The sequence below is a fragment of the Rhamphochromis sp. 'chilingali' genome (genome assembly GCF_963969265.1).
Source record: "Rhamphochromis sp. 'chilingali' genome assembly, chromosome: 9".
In the NCBI taxonomy this organism is placed as follows: domain Eukaryota; kingdom Metazoa; phylum Chordata; class Actinopteri; order Cichliformes; family Cichlidae; genus Rhamphochromis; species Rhamphochromis sp. 'chilingali'.
The window spans coordinates 23044934-23061255 of NC_137936.1; the positions used below are offsets into that span (position 1 = coordinate 23044934).

The following is a 16322-nucleotide window of genomic DNA, read 5'->3' on the forward strand; positions in this document are numbered from 1 at the left end:
ACTGAGAACTGAGGAATATAAAGACATTATCCTCACATCAGGTGACATCAGGTTCAAGCTAAAATAGCTGCACAGTGGCGAGTAGGTATCCTGCTCTGAGCAACTGTCCCGTCTCTTTGTCCCAGCTCTGCTTTCAACTTCTCCAGCAGGACCATTCGTCCCTCCTGCCTGTCCGCCTGCACCCTTTATCTTCTACATGACTGCTCCTGGTGGTCCACTATGGGTTGGCTGTGTTAGTTTCTGGCCTCCGTTGGGAGAAGATTCTGTCACAGCTTATTCAAACTCTAACCCTTCTGTCATTTCAGATCATGCTATTACCACCTGCCCTAGGATAACCCCTGCCTTTCCCACCCTTGCAGTTACCAGTTCACTCAACAAAGTTATTTGTATCATTCTCAGCGCATATATATATATATATATATATATATATATATATATATATATATATATATATATATATATATATATATATATATATATATATATATATATATATATAGAGTAGACTGCAACTATTGTGATTATAGTTGATTTTGAGCCACATTGCTAGCTGATTTTCAAACATTTTTTTTACCCCCCAGTTGTGCCTCTTTTTGATTCTTTGGCAGGTTTTGTTTTTTAATTAACTTTTGCCAAACTTGACTTAGAGGTTTGCATCCTAACTTTATATTGTTTAGAAGATTTTGTCAGAAGATTTAAAAAAAAAAAAATTACTGGTAACTATTTCGTGTTTCAAGGTTTACGGGTTAAGAGACTTTAACTATTTTGTCCTTTGCTTTTTTTACCCACCTGTGATAAAGTTGGGTCTGGCTTAATTAAAATATAATACATAATGATTTTAGATACAGCCAGGGTTATTAACTGTAGCCAAGTGATTGTTGTTCTCTGGGAAAATCTTTAAGTATATACAGTAGCTGTAATTTCTAGTAGACATCCTTGTGATTTATAAACGACAAAGGTGCTGAAAGGTGAATTTTGTTACCATTAGTCAGATGTAACTGTTTCCTCTTTGTTATTAAATGTGAAAATATGAAAATGAATACCTACATGTATATATTTTTTAAATGCATTTCCCAAAATGTCAAACATTTGTCTTTGAGATGGCAGCACACTGTCATCACTTAGATTCTGGGGAAAAATCTCTCAGTAATATTTCCTCTCCCCCCCCCCCCCCCTGTTTGAAACAACAGTTTTTGTTGTTTGGAGCACTGAGACTGACCCTCTGAAAGTATAAAGCTTCAATATGCACATTCAATTTAGCAGCCTCTGTTGAGACCTAACAGTCGTGTTCAGTTAACCAAGGCCACCCTAAATGTGACCAGTGACAGCAAACATTCAAAACAGTCTGTGTGTGTGTGTTGTTTGTGTTTGAAAGCTCTCTCCAGCACAAAAATGTCGGCTTACGGCAGCCAGTGTCTCCATCCTCTTTGATTCTCCTGTCATTACTTGTTAATAAAAGGTAGAAAATAACAGTCCTGGCCCTGGCCATCTTGTTAATGACAAGCCCCATTCTTCAGTGCGAGCTTGTGGATCAGCTACAGCGGTCACCGCGCTCCATCCTTTCATCTCATACGACACTGATCAATGCAAGATCAGAAGAAAACCACTTCATCTGCTGCCTGTCCAAGTGTATCTGAGGGGGTTTTCCCCTCATTTCAGCACAGCATGTAATTGGCTACGCCCCAGAGGCTAAATGTCTGTGTGAGTTTTCACTCATGTCGGAAAGAAAGCGCACAAAACTAAAAACCCAAGCACTATTTTGGGTTAAATGTGAACTTACAGATCTCACACGAGTAACATTATTTTATAAAATGAATGTAGGTTCACGTCATGTTAAGGATTTTGAGCTCAGCTCTTTAACCTCTCGGCTTCAGAAACACATAACAACTGGGGTCTAAACAGATTACAGTCAAAAGTGGGAGTAACCAATAATGCAACTAATATCAATGTCACATCACTCGACCTCCAACAAATCCTGGGTTTTTTTTCTCACGATCTAAGGAGCAGGCCACAGCAAAGTGTCATGACATACAGTACATGTATATAGTACATTTCCGTGGTAGAGTATTGAGTAACAATCATTTGCAAAATGTGGCAAAGAAACTTAGAAAACTGCTTAGCCAGCTTTGAAAATGTTAAATATTTATCCATGCCGTAAGTGTAAAAATGCTAAACGCAGCAGCTCCCTCAGAGTGTTAATTTAAGGTTAAAGCTGCAAAGATTTAACAGTCTTAAAGTCTTTAAGCAATTTGTTTTCATGTAACAGTGAATGACCAAACTCTCAGAGTGTGACTAATTCTTTTGTAGCTTTGCATCAGCAAAGCCGTAAGTTCTCATTTATTTCATGCTCTTCAGCCAGAGTCAGATTTGCTCACCATTATTCCTTCTGAAGTGGCACGATGTCTTAAAAACAGTACATCAGATGAAAGGCTACACATTAAATTACAAAAATCCACTTAAGATTTATGAGAAGAATTTGTTCAACAAATGCTCGCTGGGCATTTAAAGTCAACCTCATTAAGCCTTTCAAAAAGTCTCATCTTTTCCATGTAGCCTTTCCATTCATGTGCCCCGATGTGGGACATTAAAAAAATACAAATAAAAACAAAACAAAAGGGAACAACTGACCTCCTCATCCACTGACAATAATTCAAACTTGATAAGATATTCAAGCAAGTTTCTCTTTTACAATCTGCGTGCTTTAAATTTAAGAACCTATGGAGTACTGAGGACGCCAGCTGTTTAAAAAACACCTACGGTACCATATATGCACGTGTCTGCGTCATCACTCGGCCCCAAACATACTGGAATAAGTCATGAGCAGGATATCTCTGTGGGTTTTAAAGTACAACTTATTCTTTTGATTTGACTTGCCCATGCTAAGAAAACCAACAAATCTCAGGAGTTCTACCAGACCCGACACTTCAGCTCAGGGTTCATTGGACTGCCTTTTTGGCACTGAAAGGCTTCTGAGAAAGCTTCAAAATTCTGGAGCGATCCAAGGACCCTGAGGACAAAAGAAAAGCAGAACATCAAGGATAATAAAAGCTAAAGTATGTTGATGGTGTTAGTTCAGTCTCCAAGTACTCATTTGGATCAACAAACTGAGCTACACTGCACCAGTACTTCACGGATATATCCTTTGTCATGACAAGTGGGAGTATCAGGCTTATATTTTCAGTATGGAGAATCTTTAAATTGAATAAAGCAAAGCAGAGCTGTTCAGCTGAGGAGTGCAGCTGCACTCAGACGGGAGGAAAGGTCATAAAAGGTCAGTCATAAAAGCACAACTATGAATTACAAAGTGCAAATAAGTGATAATTATACTCACAGTACCTCATTTTTTGAGCCACTTCCACACTTACCCGCAAGCTTTAACCATTTAACACCGAGTGTATCATGTTTAATACATTTTTGAGACTTCTACGTCATCAGTGTGGGCCCATGCTCAAAGCTGATTATGGAAAAACATTATGCTGACACTTGGAGTGGGTGGATGATTTGGTTGTGGTTTTTAACAGCTTAAATGTGTCTGAAAACTTCACGTGGGTATGTGCTGTACTTAAGAAGTCATGAGGGCTCATAACTGTTGGAAAGAATGACGTGCAATAAAAAAAAGCTTTGATCTACCCCTATGTACTGAGAGCATCTGTACGTCTGAGAACATTCATACTATTATGGTAAGGTAAAACTGTACATGCCTTAAGTGAATATACTAAAGTTATTGTGAATTTTAAAAATAGATGAAACTCAAAACACTTTATATATGTATAAGTATTTCATATAGTTTATGAAATTTCCCCTTGTGGGACTAATAAAGATATATCATATCATATAAATACATTAAATTTGTTTGATTTTATATAAAATAGCCCTGCTGAATGAATTTCCAGTGTTGTAAATGTATAAAATTTCCAACAAACATGCTCTAAAAAATGAAGGACTGCTGCTTGTAAAAAGTAGGGTTTTTTTCAGCATAGCTGCACCAACACTTTAATTCAGCAGCATTTATTTTGCATCCAAATCTTTATTTAGTCAGTAAGATTTCTTCATTGGGTCATTATATAAAACAAAACACGTAATATTAATTCTGTTTTATTCAGTTTCATTTTTCCTCTTTCTGCTTTTCAGAGCTACATTATCACGCACTATGTATATATACATATGTGTGTGTGTATTTTTTTCATATATACACATTTACTTCAGTGCTTTCTATAAAGATTTGATCCTAAAGTCCTTTTTCTCAGTGCAGAGAAATGACACTGCACAGATCTCACATTTGAGTGGAGAGGAAGGACTTAAGGGTACGTCTGCGGTTCTGACAAAAATAAAATGTTATTAGTGTACCTCTGAAATTATTCCATACTAAAGCTTCTTACCTGTATTCTAAAGGACTGTGTGAGTCAGTCTTAATGGACTGGCTGGCATACTCAGGCCGATAAGCACCACACCATACCTGGAAAAAAATAATGCATTAGTGCTTCGCTCGATTTTTTGCAGACTTTGATTACTGCACAGGCTTCTCTTTGTATTAAACCAACCAAATATACTTCTGAATACTTTGTGTATTTAAAGTATTAATATCCCACCTAATAAATCAACTCTCAGTTTTTATATGTCCATTTTTTTATCTCTTTATCTCAGTGAGGAGCAGATTTTTTTTAATTATTTGTACTGTTTTATTGTCAGTGACAGCTTTCTGCCTTTGCTTTATATACTGTGGCACCAAGATGCTCTTTACTTTGGCAGCTACTCTGCCACACAGCTGCGTGTGTTGCTCAACAGTGATTTGCTTTGGGATTGCTTCACCCTCTGAAGCCCTGAACCTCTCCTTCTGCTGCTCTGTTTACTTCACAGCGCAAAGTATCCACTGAAAGAAATGCTCCTTGTGAGCTTCGGGTTTTAGCTCATGTTCCCCCATTACTTACTTGGGCAAAGTTAAGAAAGAAAAGCTGCTTGTGATCCATGTCTAGACCAGGTAGACGAGGCTCTTCACCTTCCATCTCCACCCACTTAAGATAAGCCTGTAAACACACATCCCCACACAGAAAGTTTATTATAAGCCTTCTGGAGTTTGTCACTGCTGCTGAAATAGTAACATGTGGGTTTTGTGCGTCTAACATCCAACCTGGTATGCTTGACGAACCCCTCCATTGTCTGCAATATTCTCCCCCAAAGTGCTGATTCCACTGATCTGCAATCACACGGACAAAACCATTCACACACAGCAGTGTGAAAACACTCATTGTGGTGCTCGCTTAATAAACGGTATTACAGCCAAGACAAAACATGCTATTTCGTACGTGCTGCAACTGCTTACATTTTGTCCGCCTGCTAGCTTCCAGTTGAAGTTGCCATATTGTTGCACCATGCACTGCGACTGCTCTTTGAAGTGCTCAGCAGAGTAATTACTCCACCAGTTCAGCATATTACCATCTTGGTCAAAATTACGCCCTGCACGGAGACACTCATCATTGTCATTAGCTAGCAATAACAAATTTGAAATAAAAGGTTACTTAAAAACAAACTGCCTTCATCATTTCAGGTTCCTAAAAATATGACTTATCAGTCACCAGCATCTCACCGTTGTCATCAAATCCATGCGTGATCTCATGTCCGATAACCATCCCTATTCCGCCGAAGTTAAGAGCTTGGTGCTGATGCTTGCTAAAGAACGGCGGCTGCAGGATTCCTGCAGGGAACACTGGATGGATACAGGCAAAGAGGGAGTGAAATCACAAGTACTAGCAGTGCTGAACAGGCATGTGATTAGGAGGGAGAGTTACTATAAAAAACATCTTTAATGTGTCAGAGAGGCTGCCGTTGGCCTTGTGTGATTCTTGTAAAGCTCTTACCAATCTGATTTCTGTTGGGTGAGTAGAATGCATTAACCACAGCAGCACCAATGATCCACCTGAGGTGTGACAGGCTTTATTAAGGCACATTTATACTTAATACAGCAGCTGTACAGCTCATGCGCAGAGCTCATTTTGCACCATGAAAAATGAATTTTAACCTTCACTTTTAGTATCCTTTGAGTTATTTTAAAAGGACGTGGAGCAGCAGCAGTACATTCAGTGCACCCAGTACATTTTTAGATAGACAGAACTACATCTGTGTTTACTACATCTGAAACAGGACCAGTTGTATCAGTCACTTACAAGTCAGGATCCACAGGCTCTCTGAGCTTCTTCAGACTCTTGTGGGCTTCTGACTTGAGGTTCTCCAGGATGTTCTCAAAGTAGTGTTCTTCACTGAAATTTAGCTAAAAAGAGAAATGTGACACATCAATGATGAGAGAATCTTTAGAAAAACTAGAAACTAGGCTTTTACTTACATGGGCATACTCTTGGTCAAGCTTTTGGTTGCTCTCCTGCAGGATATGATCTGGATAGCCGATATGTTCCTTGATTGCCATGGCCTTGAAGTGATGCAGAGCAATCAGTATGATAATGCCAATCACCCTCTGAGGAAAGCAACAAAAACTTTTATTTATATTATACCTTTTCTCTCGCCTTCTCCTTTGAGGGAGTGTCCATCCAGCTTAACTCCTCCAGTGTTTCTACGTACGCTGCTTGGATCTTGCTGATGAGGTCACTCACCTGTGAACAAATGACAAAGACTGAGAATCTGAGTCCTGTACTAAAGGAGAAACTCAGAAAAAATATGCCAAAAAATATGTTTTGAGTTTACAAATAGGTCTGTCTAGTGTGATAAAAATGTTAAGCATGGCCTAATGGAAAGTCTCATCCTATTTGGCTTCCTAATTTTGTGGCACTGCAGCTCAAAAATACTGCTAAAAAAGTTCAAGCCTAGACCGTAGAGCAAATTATCCATGTCTTTATCTTTTCCTGCATTAACAATTGTAACCTGCACCCCCTTTTTATTTTTCTGTTTAAGTAAAGCTGCATTTAAGTAACTCAGCTGACTCAGCATGTATTAAAACCTGCGATAAATTCTAAATAAAGAAGGCAAGTTATCCCCATACTGTCTAATTCTTCCAAAGCATCAGTGCTAATAAATGATATGTACTTTTTTTTTTCCAATTTGGCGTTTGGATAAAAATGCTACAAATACGTAACAACGAAGCAGAATTTGTGTTTCACTTGAATTTAAACTCATTTTCAAACTTCTTTCTGCTGTGTTCGAAGCGGTTTCGGGGCCAAAAGCACTCACCATTCGTTTACTTTCTCCTGCAAAAGTCTCGCGCACGTACAGAGCTCCCACTGCGTTCTCCATGCTGCTTTGGACATAACGCACACATTCTCGCCACCAAGCATCCTCGACAGTGGTCCCATAGAGAGTCTAACCACACACAAATACAGTTATTTTGTCTTCAAATAAGCTGGCATTAGCATATGTTGTTCTGTTATGTCAAACCTTTCTGTATCGCGCTCTGGCATCTTTAAAGCGGCGGCTCAAGCTGTTAACTCTGTCAATGATGAGTTGCCAGGTGAGGTAGTTCTGCATAGTTCTGCAAAGATTAATAGTTTTTGTTAAGCTGTGTTGCAGTGTATATTTTCAGTTATAATATAATCTTTACAGACTCCTTGGATGACAGTCCAGGATTGACCTGATACTGTGTCTGGAGAGAACATCGTTCATCTTCTCAAGATAGGGAGAGCTATACACGACCACCTCCTCGTCCAACTGGACATCAATGGACACACTCGACAGCACACCTTGAATAAATCGTGTCCAGTTGAAACCCTGCAAGACAAATATATTATATTTTTAACATATTTAGTTTTATTTGTGTATAGTTATAATTTAATATGGTTACATGTTGTAGGCCTTCCAGCTCTCAGTTAATTTAGAGGGTGAGGGGTCACTCATAGGTACAAACTTTAAATCTTTAAAGATTTTACATCTCATTGGATTCAACTAAGATGGTTTTCAACACCTCCTTTGTTTAAAATAAGGTTGAACAATGGCTGATAAACAGTATTTCTTAAAGAAACATGTTAATTACTTATTGATTTTTGCTTTTTGACCAAAGCCATACAAACACTGTGAATTAACTGCATTTATATGGTGCTTTTTACTGAAAACACACACACACACACACACACACACACACACACACACACACACACACACACACACACACACACACACACACACACACACACACACACACACACACACACACACACACACACACACACACACACACACACACAGTGAAGGAAAGAACAGGAACTTTCCTGGGATTCAGTATCTCGCCTAAAGAGACAGGCGGATTTGAGGAGCCATGAATCAAACCACTGACTTTCCAATAAGTCAGTGTGCTCCTTTCTTATGTGAGTATTTGGGGGATGCTTATGAAATGTTCCTTTTTAACTGAATAACAACATTATTTTTTTCAGCCATTTTTTTGTAACGTTTCTTTTTTTTTTTTTTTTGTTTATTTTATTTTCACTTACTGAATATGGGACAGACTTGACTGGGGGAAAGAAGGGGAGAAAGAAAGAGGGAAAGAGAAACAGCTGAGAAGAGGGACGGGGGAGAAGGGCAAAAACCAAAAACCAACAGAATGAGCAGAAAAAGAAAAAAAAGAAGAAAAAAAGAAAAGAAAAAAAGCATATATCAATCACCTGGGTTTTTGTAACGTTTCTAATTTCAGCTATCAAATATGGCCCCCGTGTCGGTCGGTGTCCAAAATAGCCACCATGCACAACAAGTTAAAGTGGTACCATCAATTACAATGTGCAAGGTGTAAACATTGTACAAGGCGTCATTACTCACAAAAATAACACGGCAGATTTTGAACACTGGCCACTTGTTGTGCACAGGATCCAAGAGATGTTTCCAAAGGTCTCTTTTTCTGTAAATACTTTCTTTGCAGCTACATAAGTATCACATGTAAGAGTCAAAAGCATTAACCTGAATAATTCTGAAGCAATGCTGCCTTATTAACCAGCAGTCTTGCGCTTGTTAACTGCCATATGGGCTTCTTGTTGCAGATTTTTGGAGAAATATTTTGCATTTTGGGAACTTTTCATGCAAAGCTGACCTAACTAGTTGCCGGTTATATCTTCATATTTCCTGTACAGGAAAAGGGTCATCGATCTTCTTCCTAACTCTTAATAATAAAAGGAATGAGGTGATTTTGCAAAATTTAAAACAAGGCATATAAATTGCATTTACATTTCAGAAACGGATGTTTTCTCATAAACAGTACATGGAGTCATGTGAAAAAGAAAGTTTTCACAGGGCTTTTTGCAGTCCTATAAACAGCTAACCACACCCCATGATTCAGTAGCGTGTACAATCGTTTTTAGCAACAATAACCTGAAGTAATATTTTCTGGATTTTATCTGTCTCTCACATACTGCTGGGAAATTTTGACCCACTTTTCTTTACAACATTGCTTCAGTTTATTGAGGTTTGGAGGTAGTTGTTCATGTGCAAACACATCATTTCATTGGGGTTGAGGTCTGTACTTTGAGTCATTGCAACACTGTGATTTCTTTTCCATGTTCAGTTATTTTGCTGGGGATTTGCTGCTGTGTTTGGGATCGCTGTTCTGTTTCATGGCACAAAGCTTTAGCTTTCAGAAACTTGACACTACAATACTTTGGTGTTCAGTCAGCTCAGTGACCGCAAGGTATCCAGGACCTGTGGCTGCAGAACAAGCCCAAATCATCACCTCTGTGCTGACAGTTCGTATGAGGTGTTTGGCTTTTACCAAATGTGGTGGTTTGATCCCATCTGTCCATTGTTGCATTCTTGAAATTGGCCTTTGTCCATTCTGGACATTGTCTGAGAAGTCTTGTGGTTCGTTCAGATGCTGCTTTGCAAACCTAAGCTGTGCTATCATGCTCTTTTTAGAGAGAAAAAGGTTTTCTCTTGGCAACCCTTCCAAAGTCTTTTTGCTGATCTTACTATCACAGATTTTTAACATTTTACATGCTAACTGAGTCCTGGTAGTTATTATGAGGTCATCCATTTTTAGTGAAGTCCTATTCTGAAGCCTTAAACCGAGCATTTTGGGTGTCGACGTCTTGGTAAATTGGAGAGAAGAAGAGAGGAAGGGAACCTGAGTGGAATCTCACCCTAAAGCACACCCTGCTTTATCCCATTTTTAACTACAATGAGGCCCAAAATATTCAAAAAGTCAGGCTTTATAAAGTAAGGCATTAAAATTGTGAATGTGACCAAAGAGTCATCAGGAAAGGCTTTAGTGAGTTTATACATCATGCAAGCAGTACGATCATTTTCTTATAGACTTCAATGCAATCTGACTTTTTGTAACCAATCAGAGTGACCTGCCTGCACCTCAATAACAAAAATGAAGTGAAATAATTCTTACATTAAAGGTGTATGTGCTCTGCAGTTCACCAAGTGCCATCTTGTTGTAAAGAATGGTGACATCTTGGCGTTCCTCTGCTGGTGATGTAGCCTGTCAGGCAACAGGAAGGAAAAACAAAAAATCTAAACTGATTTGTTTTTTTGTTATATAGTCACATTTTGCTATCCTTTCATCAGCAGAGTCTCATTTGTTATGCTCCTAGGAGGCATGAATTTGAAAAAAGGATGGTTAAGAGCTTGGCTGATCTCCTGGTTCCAATATGTATTTGTCTGATTCTCTCATTTACTGGAAGCAGAGAGGAGGTGCTCATTTTTCATCTTGTCATTGTTAATTTTCCTGAACCTCGTTTCACAGTTCCATTTCCTGCTGCAGCTGGCACTCACATTGGCGATGTCTGTCTCCAGCTCCAGCACTTGCATCATTTCCTCCCACACTCGGTCGTCATCTTGAGTCAAATTCCTGTCCTCTCGGGTTATCTTTGCAATGGAAACCATGAAGTGTAGGTAGGCCTCTCGAACCTGTGGTATAGATTAAATAAAATTTTGAATATATTAATTTTATTTTAACAAAAGCTTAGAACGAATATTCTAAGTATTATATGAGTAAAAAACTGCAAAAGTGAAACTCAACAGCACATTTTTTCCCAAACCAAACTGGCTGTTATTCAAGATGAGATCTCACTATGAGCAGTTTTCATTGGACTGCAGGTTCCAGATACTAGCTTTTAATATTAATCCTTTTCACCTCCACTGAACTGTGATGGAGGCAGATATCTCATGCATTCATTTTTCAAAATCAAATACAAGAGAAGACATCCACAAGATTTCATGAAGATAACAGTATGTTTTTTATCAGGGTTTGAGTGAAATGTTGCGTATCACCTTTTTGTAGTTTCCATCATTGAAGTAATAGTCTCTAGATGGCATCCCAAGCCCGGGCTGGTCAATCTAAACAAAATATAAGAATAAGGACAGCAATTAAACACTTTTTCATACCAATAATCCATAAAATACTTGCAGAGATGTGTTTGTAACAGAATGATAATCAAAAATCCGCATGCTAAACTCAATTATCTGTCTGACTGTCAGATCTGAAGACGTTTCAGAGTTCAAGATATTAAGTCTCTCACTGGGATTGACCAGAGCAGACAGAATTAGAAATGAGTACATCAAAGTGATGGCTCAGGCTGAGTGGTTTGGAAACAAAAGTATGCTGGACAAAAGATGTCAGATATAAAGCTGCCAGGCAGAAGGATAAGAGAATGACCACAAAGAAGATTTGTGGATGTAGTAGGAGATGCAGAGGATTGATGTAACGGAGGAAGATGTTAGAGATAGGGTGATCTGCTGCAGGGCCGTGCGGAGAGGTTTAAAGGGGCGGGTGCTCAAAGTTAAAAAGGGGCACATTGAGCCAGTCTGAATAACAACAACACACATTCATCAAGAATCTAATATGGGAAGGGAAGGGCTGTGTTGATCTGAGACTGTAGACATTAAAAAGTCCATAGGAGAGATGGTAGCTGATTAAATGTCATGAGATAATAACAAAATGCAAAGATTGGTGACAGCGCTTGGAACCATAAGGCAACAAAAAACTGAAAAATAATTTAGGCTCTGCCTGTGAATCACTCTTTGCTTCTCTTCTTCCTTCCATCCCATCATTTCATATATCACTCTCCACTTGCTGTCTATCTGACAACAAGGCACAACTTGCTATTGCAAACTATAATCTGATTATCCACACCTAACAACTCCAGCACTTAATCTATAATAAAATGATGACAGAAAAATGTTATAGCCCTGCCTTTAGTAGCCTCACACAGCTCCTACTGTTTCCTCCTCATGTACTTACCAGGCACGTCTAATGTTATATCATGAGTAATATTTTTTTTAAAAAAATCCATCTAAATAAAAAACACACATTAATAAAAAAAAAAGGACAGGTAATGTTTGTCGCGCTGTTGCACACACAGGACGCTCATTTGTTTCAGTTCGTCAGTTGCAACAAGACAACTTACCAACGTGTACGTAATAAGCTAATACTCCTGTGTGCTATACACTACAGTGTGCGCTGTACACCTACTTACTGGTTTTGTAGCATCAGTCTGTATGGAAGAAATATAGTAAGTCTGTGTCTCTGAGTTAACTTGTGTTTCTCCTACAGCTCCGGACCGCTAAAAATGCGCGTGCTCTTTGTGAGCTCGTTCCCGGCTCGTAACCAGCGCGTTCTGCCGTCAAGGGCGATCATTGGTTAAATGTGATCATGTGACTGATGCAAGCCAGATCCTTTTATTTAGCAAAACTGTGATTAATAGTTAAATATTATTGTTGAGGGGCACAGACAGGACTCCGCACGCACACACACATAAAAAAATAATAATAATAACTTTTTTTGAAAAGTTGCCTCAACAAAAGGGCACTTTGGGCACCCATCAGGAAAGGGGAGGGTGCTCAAGCCCAGCTCAAACCAGACAAATGTCTGAGTACGTGTGATTAGGATTGAGTCAATGAAGGAAGTTGGACAGATTGTTCATTTCATTAGTTTACGGACCTTGTTGACAACAGCAAATGTCAGGTTTATCTGTAGTAGTTGTATAGCAGCTGTCATGTACTAATTGTGCCCAGACAAAATGTTTTCTCACATAGATAATATGGCGCTGAGAGTCCCGGTCGTCCGTCCACACATACATGTCCAGCACAACCTTCTTGTGGAAATGAGCAGTAAGTGTTGCCAGTGTGTCCTCAAAGCTCCAGGCTTCCTCTGCAAAATAAAAAAGAGAAATTTGTACTCAGTTTAAGAACATTTATCTAGCTGTAAGGAGCTATTCAGCATACCTGGCTGCAGAAATCTCTATGCCTCTGCTGCACATTTTCTGGGCTCGCTTTGTAAATCGGTGTGCGCAGATGCAGCTATGCGTGGCTAATTCTGTTTGAGCCACCATCCATGATTACATTTAATTAAAGTGGCAAGAGCCAGGAGCACGAGGAAGAGGGGACTATTTAAAGCATCCTTCACAGTCCTGATTGAGGACTTGCTCTTCTGCCCACGCATCACTCTCCCAAACCCCACACCTGACTGCTCGACTGAAAAGCCTCGACCGGCCTCTTGATCCCACCAACAAAGCTTATACGCAGCTATTCACTGAGAGCAAATATAGCTGCACAGGCTCTGCGTGATGTTTTTGAGAAAGAACAGCACTTGTTTGTGTGCCGGTGTTACATGTGCACACGTGCTTGTTTGTATAGAACAGGCAGGAGGCATTAATCAGAGTGTGATTTGTACCTGTGGTGGTGTTCCAGTCCTCTGACGCCACAGGCCAGTCACCGATACTCTCAATGAGCTTCAGGAGGGGCTGCGAGTCACGCTGCTCTATGAGGCCTGCAGGGAAAAAAGAACAATCTCAGTTGTAGAACATAACAGGAACATTATGGTCTCACTACTAAAAGAAATTGCGCCATGTTGAGTTCAGACCAGCAGCAGGCACCTACACTGCTCTGAGATACAAAGCTATTTATTCACTGACTCAAAAGGCAAGTTTTCTTAAATAAATTTCCCAGTGACTCTAACAGGTTACTCTAGCAAACGATTTTATGCAATTTAGCCAGGCCCAGGTTGCGTAGCAGAAATTACTGGTATGCACAGCTGGTAAGTATTAAATATTAAGGTCTTAAAAAGTCTTCAGTTCAAGCTGGGGAACCCTGCTGATACCCCGGCTGTGGAAGGCTGACTGATATAATAAACAGCAAACAGTTTTTTGTCAGTGTATCTTGTGCTCTCTTGCCCCTTTGTAGACAGCCTTACTTTCATTCATGCAGGAGCTGTAAAGGATTTTGGCCTTCTTGATGGCATCTCTGTCCTCTTCACTGACTGTCTCGAGAACACCTGCAACAACCAAACACAAACAAACATTTTCTGTCTGAAAATGTCTCACCGAAATACTGCAGCCCACACTGACCCACACTGAAGATTTCACCCAGCTGACCTTTGAGGACAATCTCCAGCTTGTCTCGCAGAATGTCAAAGACGCTGTGACGGGAACTGGTCTCCGGAATAACATGTCGCTCCAGCCAACCCCCACAGGCATACTGGTAAAAGTTATCACAAGGCTTCACGGACTCATCCATGTTTTGCAAGAGCCGGGCAGCTTTAAGATGTCGGCGAGGAAAGAGAGACGTAAGAACAGTGCGGTGAAAATCTCACAAGGCAACTGAGGGAGGATGATAGTTTCAAAATTGTAAGAGCAGGAGAAAAAAAAGAAAAAGCAGATTTCTCACCTGCGGTAACACAGTCTGCAGTTGTACACACATTGCTGGGGTTGGAGCGTAACAGCTGGCCTGGAAAAATCAGTGCGAACAATTACGAGAGAACTCTTTGACAAACTGTGCCCCAGCTGAGAGGGAGGATGTTGTTGTGTGAAGTTCAGACCCAATTTTAAGTAGCCTAGATCTGTAGTCTGTGCGAGAGAGGAAATGCCTGTGTCAGCAGTGACTGTGTTCTTTCACTTTTGTGTGGCTCTGCTGATCAGGCAGTAAAAGGAATTACAGTATTACAGTGTCTTTCAGAGGTGCAGGCTCAAATATGACACATGCCACCCCGCTCATCCCGCAGTGTATTCTGTGTTGAGCTTAGAAGATTATACTTACCCTCACCTGTTGAGCTCCTGGACGCGCTCGGCCTGCTTGATTGTTCTGAGTCGGATGCAAGAAAAACGATCAAAACATCAGACAAACTCTGCAATCATTTATCATGACTTTAATAACTGGGTTGAGTGGGTTGAATTATATTTTTAAACAAAAGGCCATCAGACAGAAGCCAGTTGCATTTTCCAACTTAATGTTTAAATTTTTGTGAGTGACATTAAACATTAAACTTTCTACCAAGGATATCTAAAAACATACACACATTATTATTGCATAAAGATGACCATTTTAAAAAATACTTCCAGGATTATTTCATGTGTCAGTTTTGCCTTGATGTTACAAACAAACAGAGTAGGGAGACACATGCCATTACTACTGTAATATCTGGATTTTTCCACGGTTATCGTAGCAGAGCATTTACCTTTCATAGCTGATGTGTAGAGGACTACAAGCCCGGCCAAGGCACAGCTGACTAACAGGAGCAGCACAGACAGACCGATTTCCGCAACAGTCCAGCGACGCTTTCCGGGTTTACTTGATTTCTCCATGATATCCATTTGGCTTTCGGATTTTCCCATATTCCTCCTAACTGCCGGCTCTGTAGGAAAGACACCGTTGGAGTGTGGGATGGTCCAGGCACAGAGCTACCGCCGTGTGTTTTTGCGTGTGTATGTGTGTGTGGGCTGTGCAGTGATCCATCGGTAAACTGTGCCAGCTGACCTGCAGTGAGTGAGCTTCAACTGCCGAACACCTACAACAACTTCACTGACATGAGTTTCACTGACAGTGAAACTGTTGGTCTTGATGCACGATGCGATTTATTTTTCTTTTCTAAAGTGACATAAAATGTTTTAGCTCAGGTTTTTTTCTGTAGTCTTTCATTAAGACTTCTGAACCTGTTCAATCCACAAATAAGGTTTTGAGATTTTCTTTACACAGCTTAACAATATATTATAAACTTAATAAAATCCAAGTAGCTGGAGAGGTTAAAGTGCCTTCAATCTTTTTATTTATTAGAGGAGGAGGAATGCTGAATTATAAATATGGAGAAATATAAATATGGAGAAATTACTCTGCTGTTAATATTTAAACTGAAAAGGTCACCATGTGGGTAATGAGTCTTCATCGTGCAGACGGATGGGGGGAGATGAAAAGTTTTGGTGTGATTTAAGAGACAGTAACTATGAAAGAAATGTCAAAATTATTTTTCCATTTTGGGTACTTTAACCCCCCCCCCAGTGAAACTGGTGGATATCTTTATCTCTTAAGTCCTTCAGAAAAAAGTCGGCGGCACAGTCCAAAACAGTAGGTGCTTCAGTTTAAGCAACCATGTGCCAAAATGGAGAGGAACCACAGGCATAGGTCAA

The 16322-nt window shown here is 39.8% G+C and overlaps 1 protein-coding gene across 2 annotated transcripts in view; it reads right to left on the reverse strand.

The window, feature by feature from the left end:
• Positions 1 to 482: 482 nt before the first annotated feature.
• Positions 483 to 16322, reverse strand: part of mmel1 (membrane metallo-endopeptidase-like 1) — a 51986-nt gene continuing 36146 nt past the window's right edge. For both annotated transcript variants that reach the window (XM_080890874.1, XM_080890873.1), the window contains 23 exons: positions 15377 to 15553; positions 14959 to 15003; positions 14590 to 14649; positions 14298 to 14459; positions 14117 to 14197; positions 13598 to 13693; positions 12957 to 13075; positions 11197 to 11262; positions 10699 to 10833; positions 10316 to 10405; positions 7574 to 7710; positions 7381 to 7474; positions 7177 to 7305; positions 6504 to 6602; positions 6338 to 6421; positions 6162 to 6265; positions 5856 to 5914; positions 5585 to 5704; positions 5321 to 5454; positions 5129 to 5194; positions 4929 to 5024; positions 4380 to 4456; positions 483 to 3007 (listed from right to left, as the gene is read on the reverse strand). In XM_080890874.1, the coding sequence (XP_080747000.1) occupies positions 2908 to 3007; positions 4380 to 4456; positions 4929 to 5024; positions 5129 to 5194; positions 5321 to 5454; positions 5585 to 5704; positions 5856 to 5914; positions 6162 to 6265; positions 6338 to 6421; positions 6504 to 6602; positions 7177 to 7305; positions 7381 to 7474; positions 7574 to 7710; positions 10316 to 10405; positions 10699 to 10833; positions 11197 to 11262; positions 12957 to 13075; positions 13598 to 13693; positions 14117 to 14197; positions 14298 to 14459; positions 14590 to 14649; positions 14959 to 15003; positions 15377 to 15553 (2330 nt within the window). In that variant the 3' untranslated portion in view covers positions 483 to 2907. The remainder of the gene's footprint in view (positions 3008 to 4379; positions 4457 to 4928; positions 5025 to 5128; positions 5195 to 5320; positions 5455 to 5584; positions 5705 to 5855; positions 5915 to 6161; positions 6266 to 6337; positions 6422 to 6503; positions 6603 to 7176; positions 7306 to 7380; positions 7475 to 7573; positions 7711 to 10315; positions 10406 to 10698; positions 10834 to 11196; positions 11263 to 12956; positions 13076 to 13597; positions 13694 to 14116; positions 14198 to 14297; positions 14460 to 14589; positions 14650 to 14958; positions 15004 to 15376; positions 15554 to 16322) is intronic.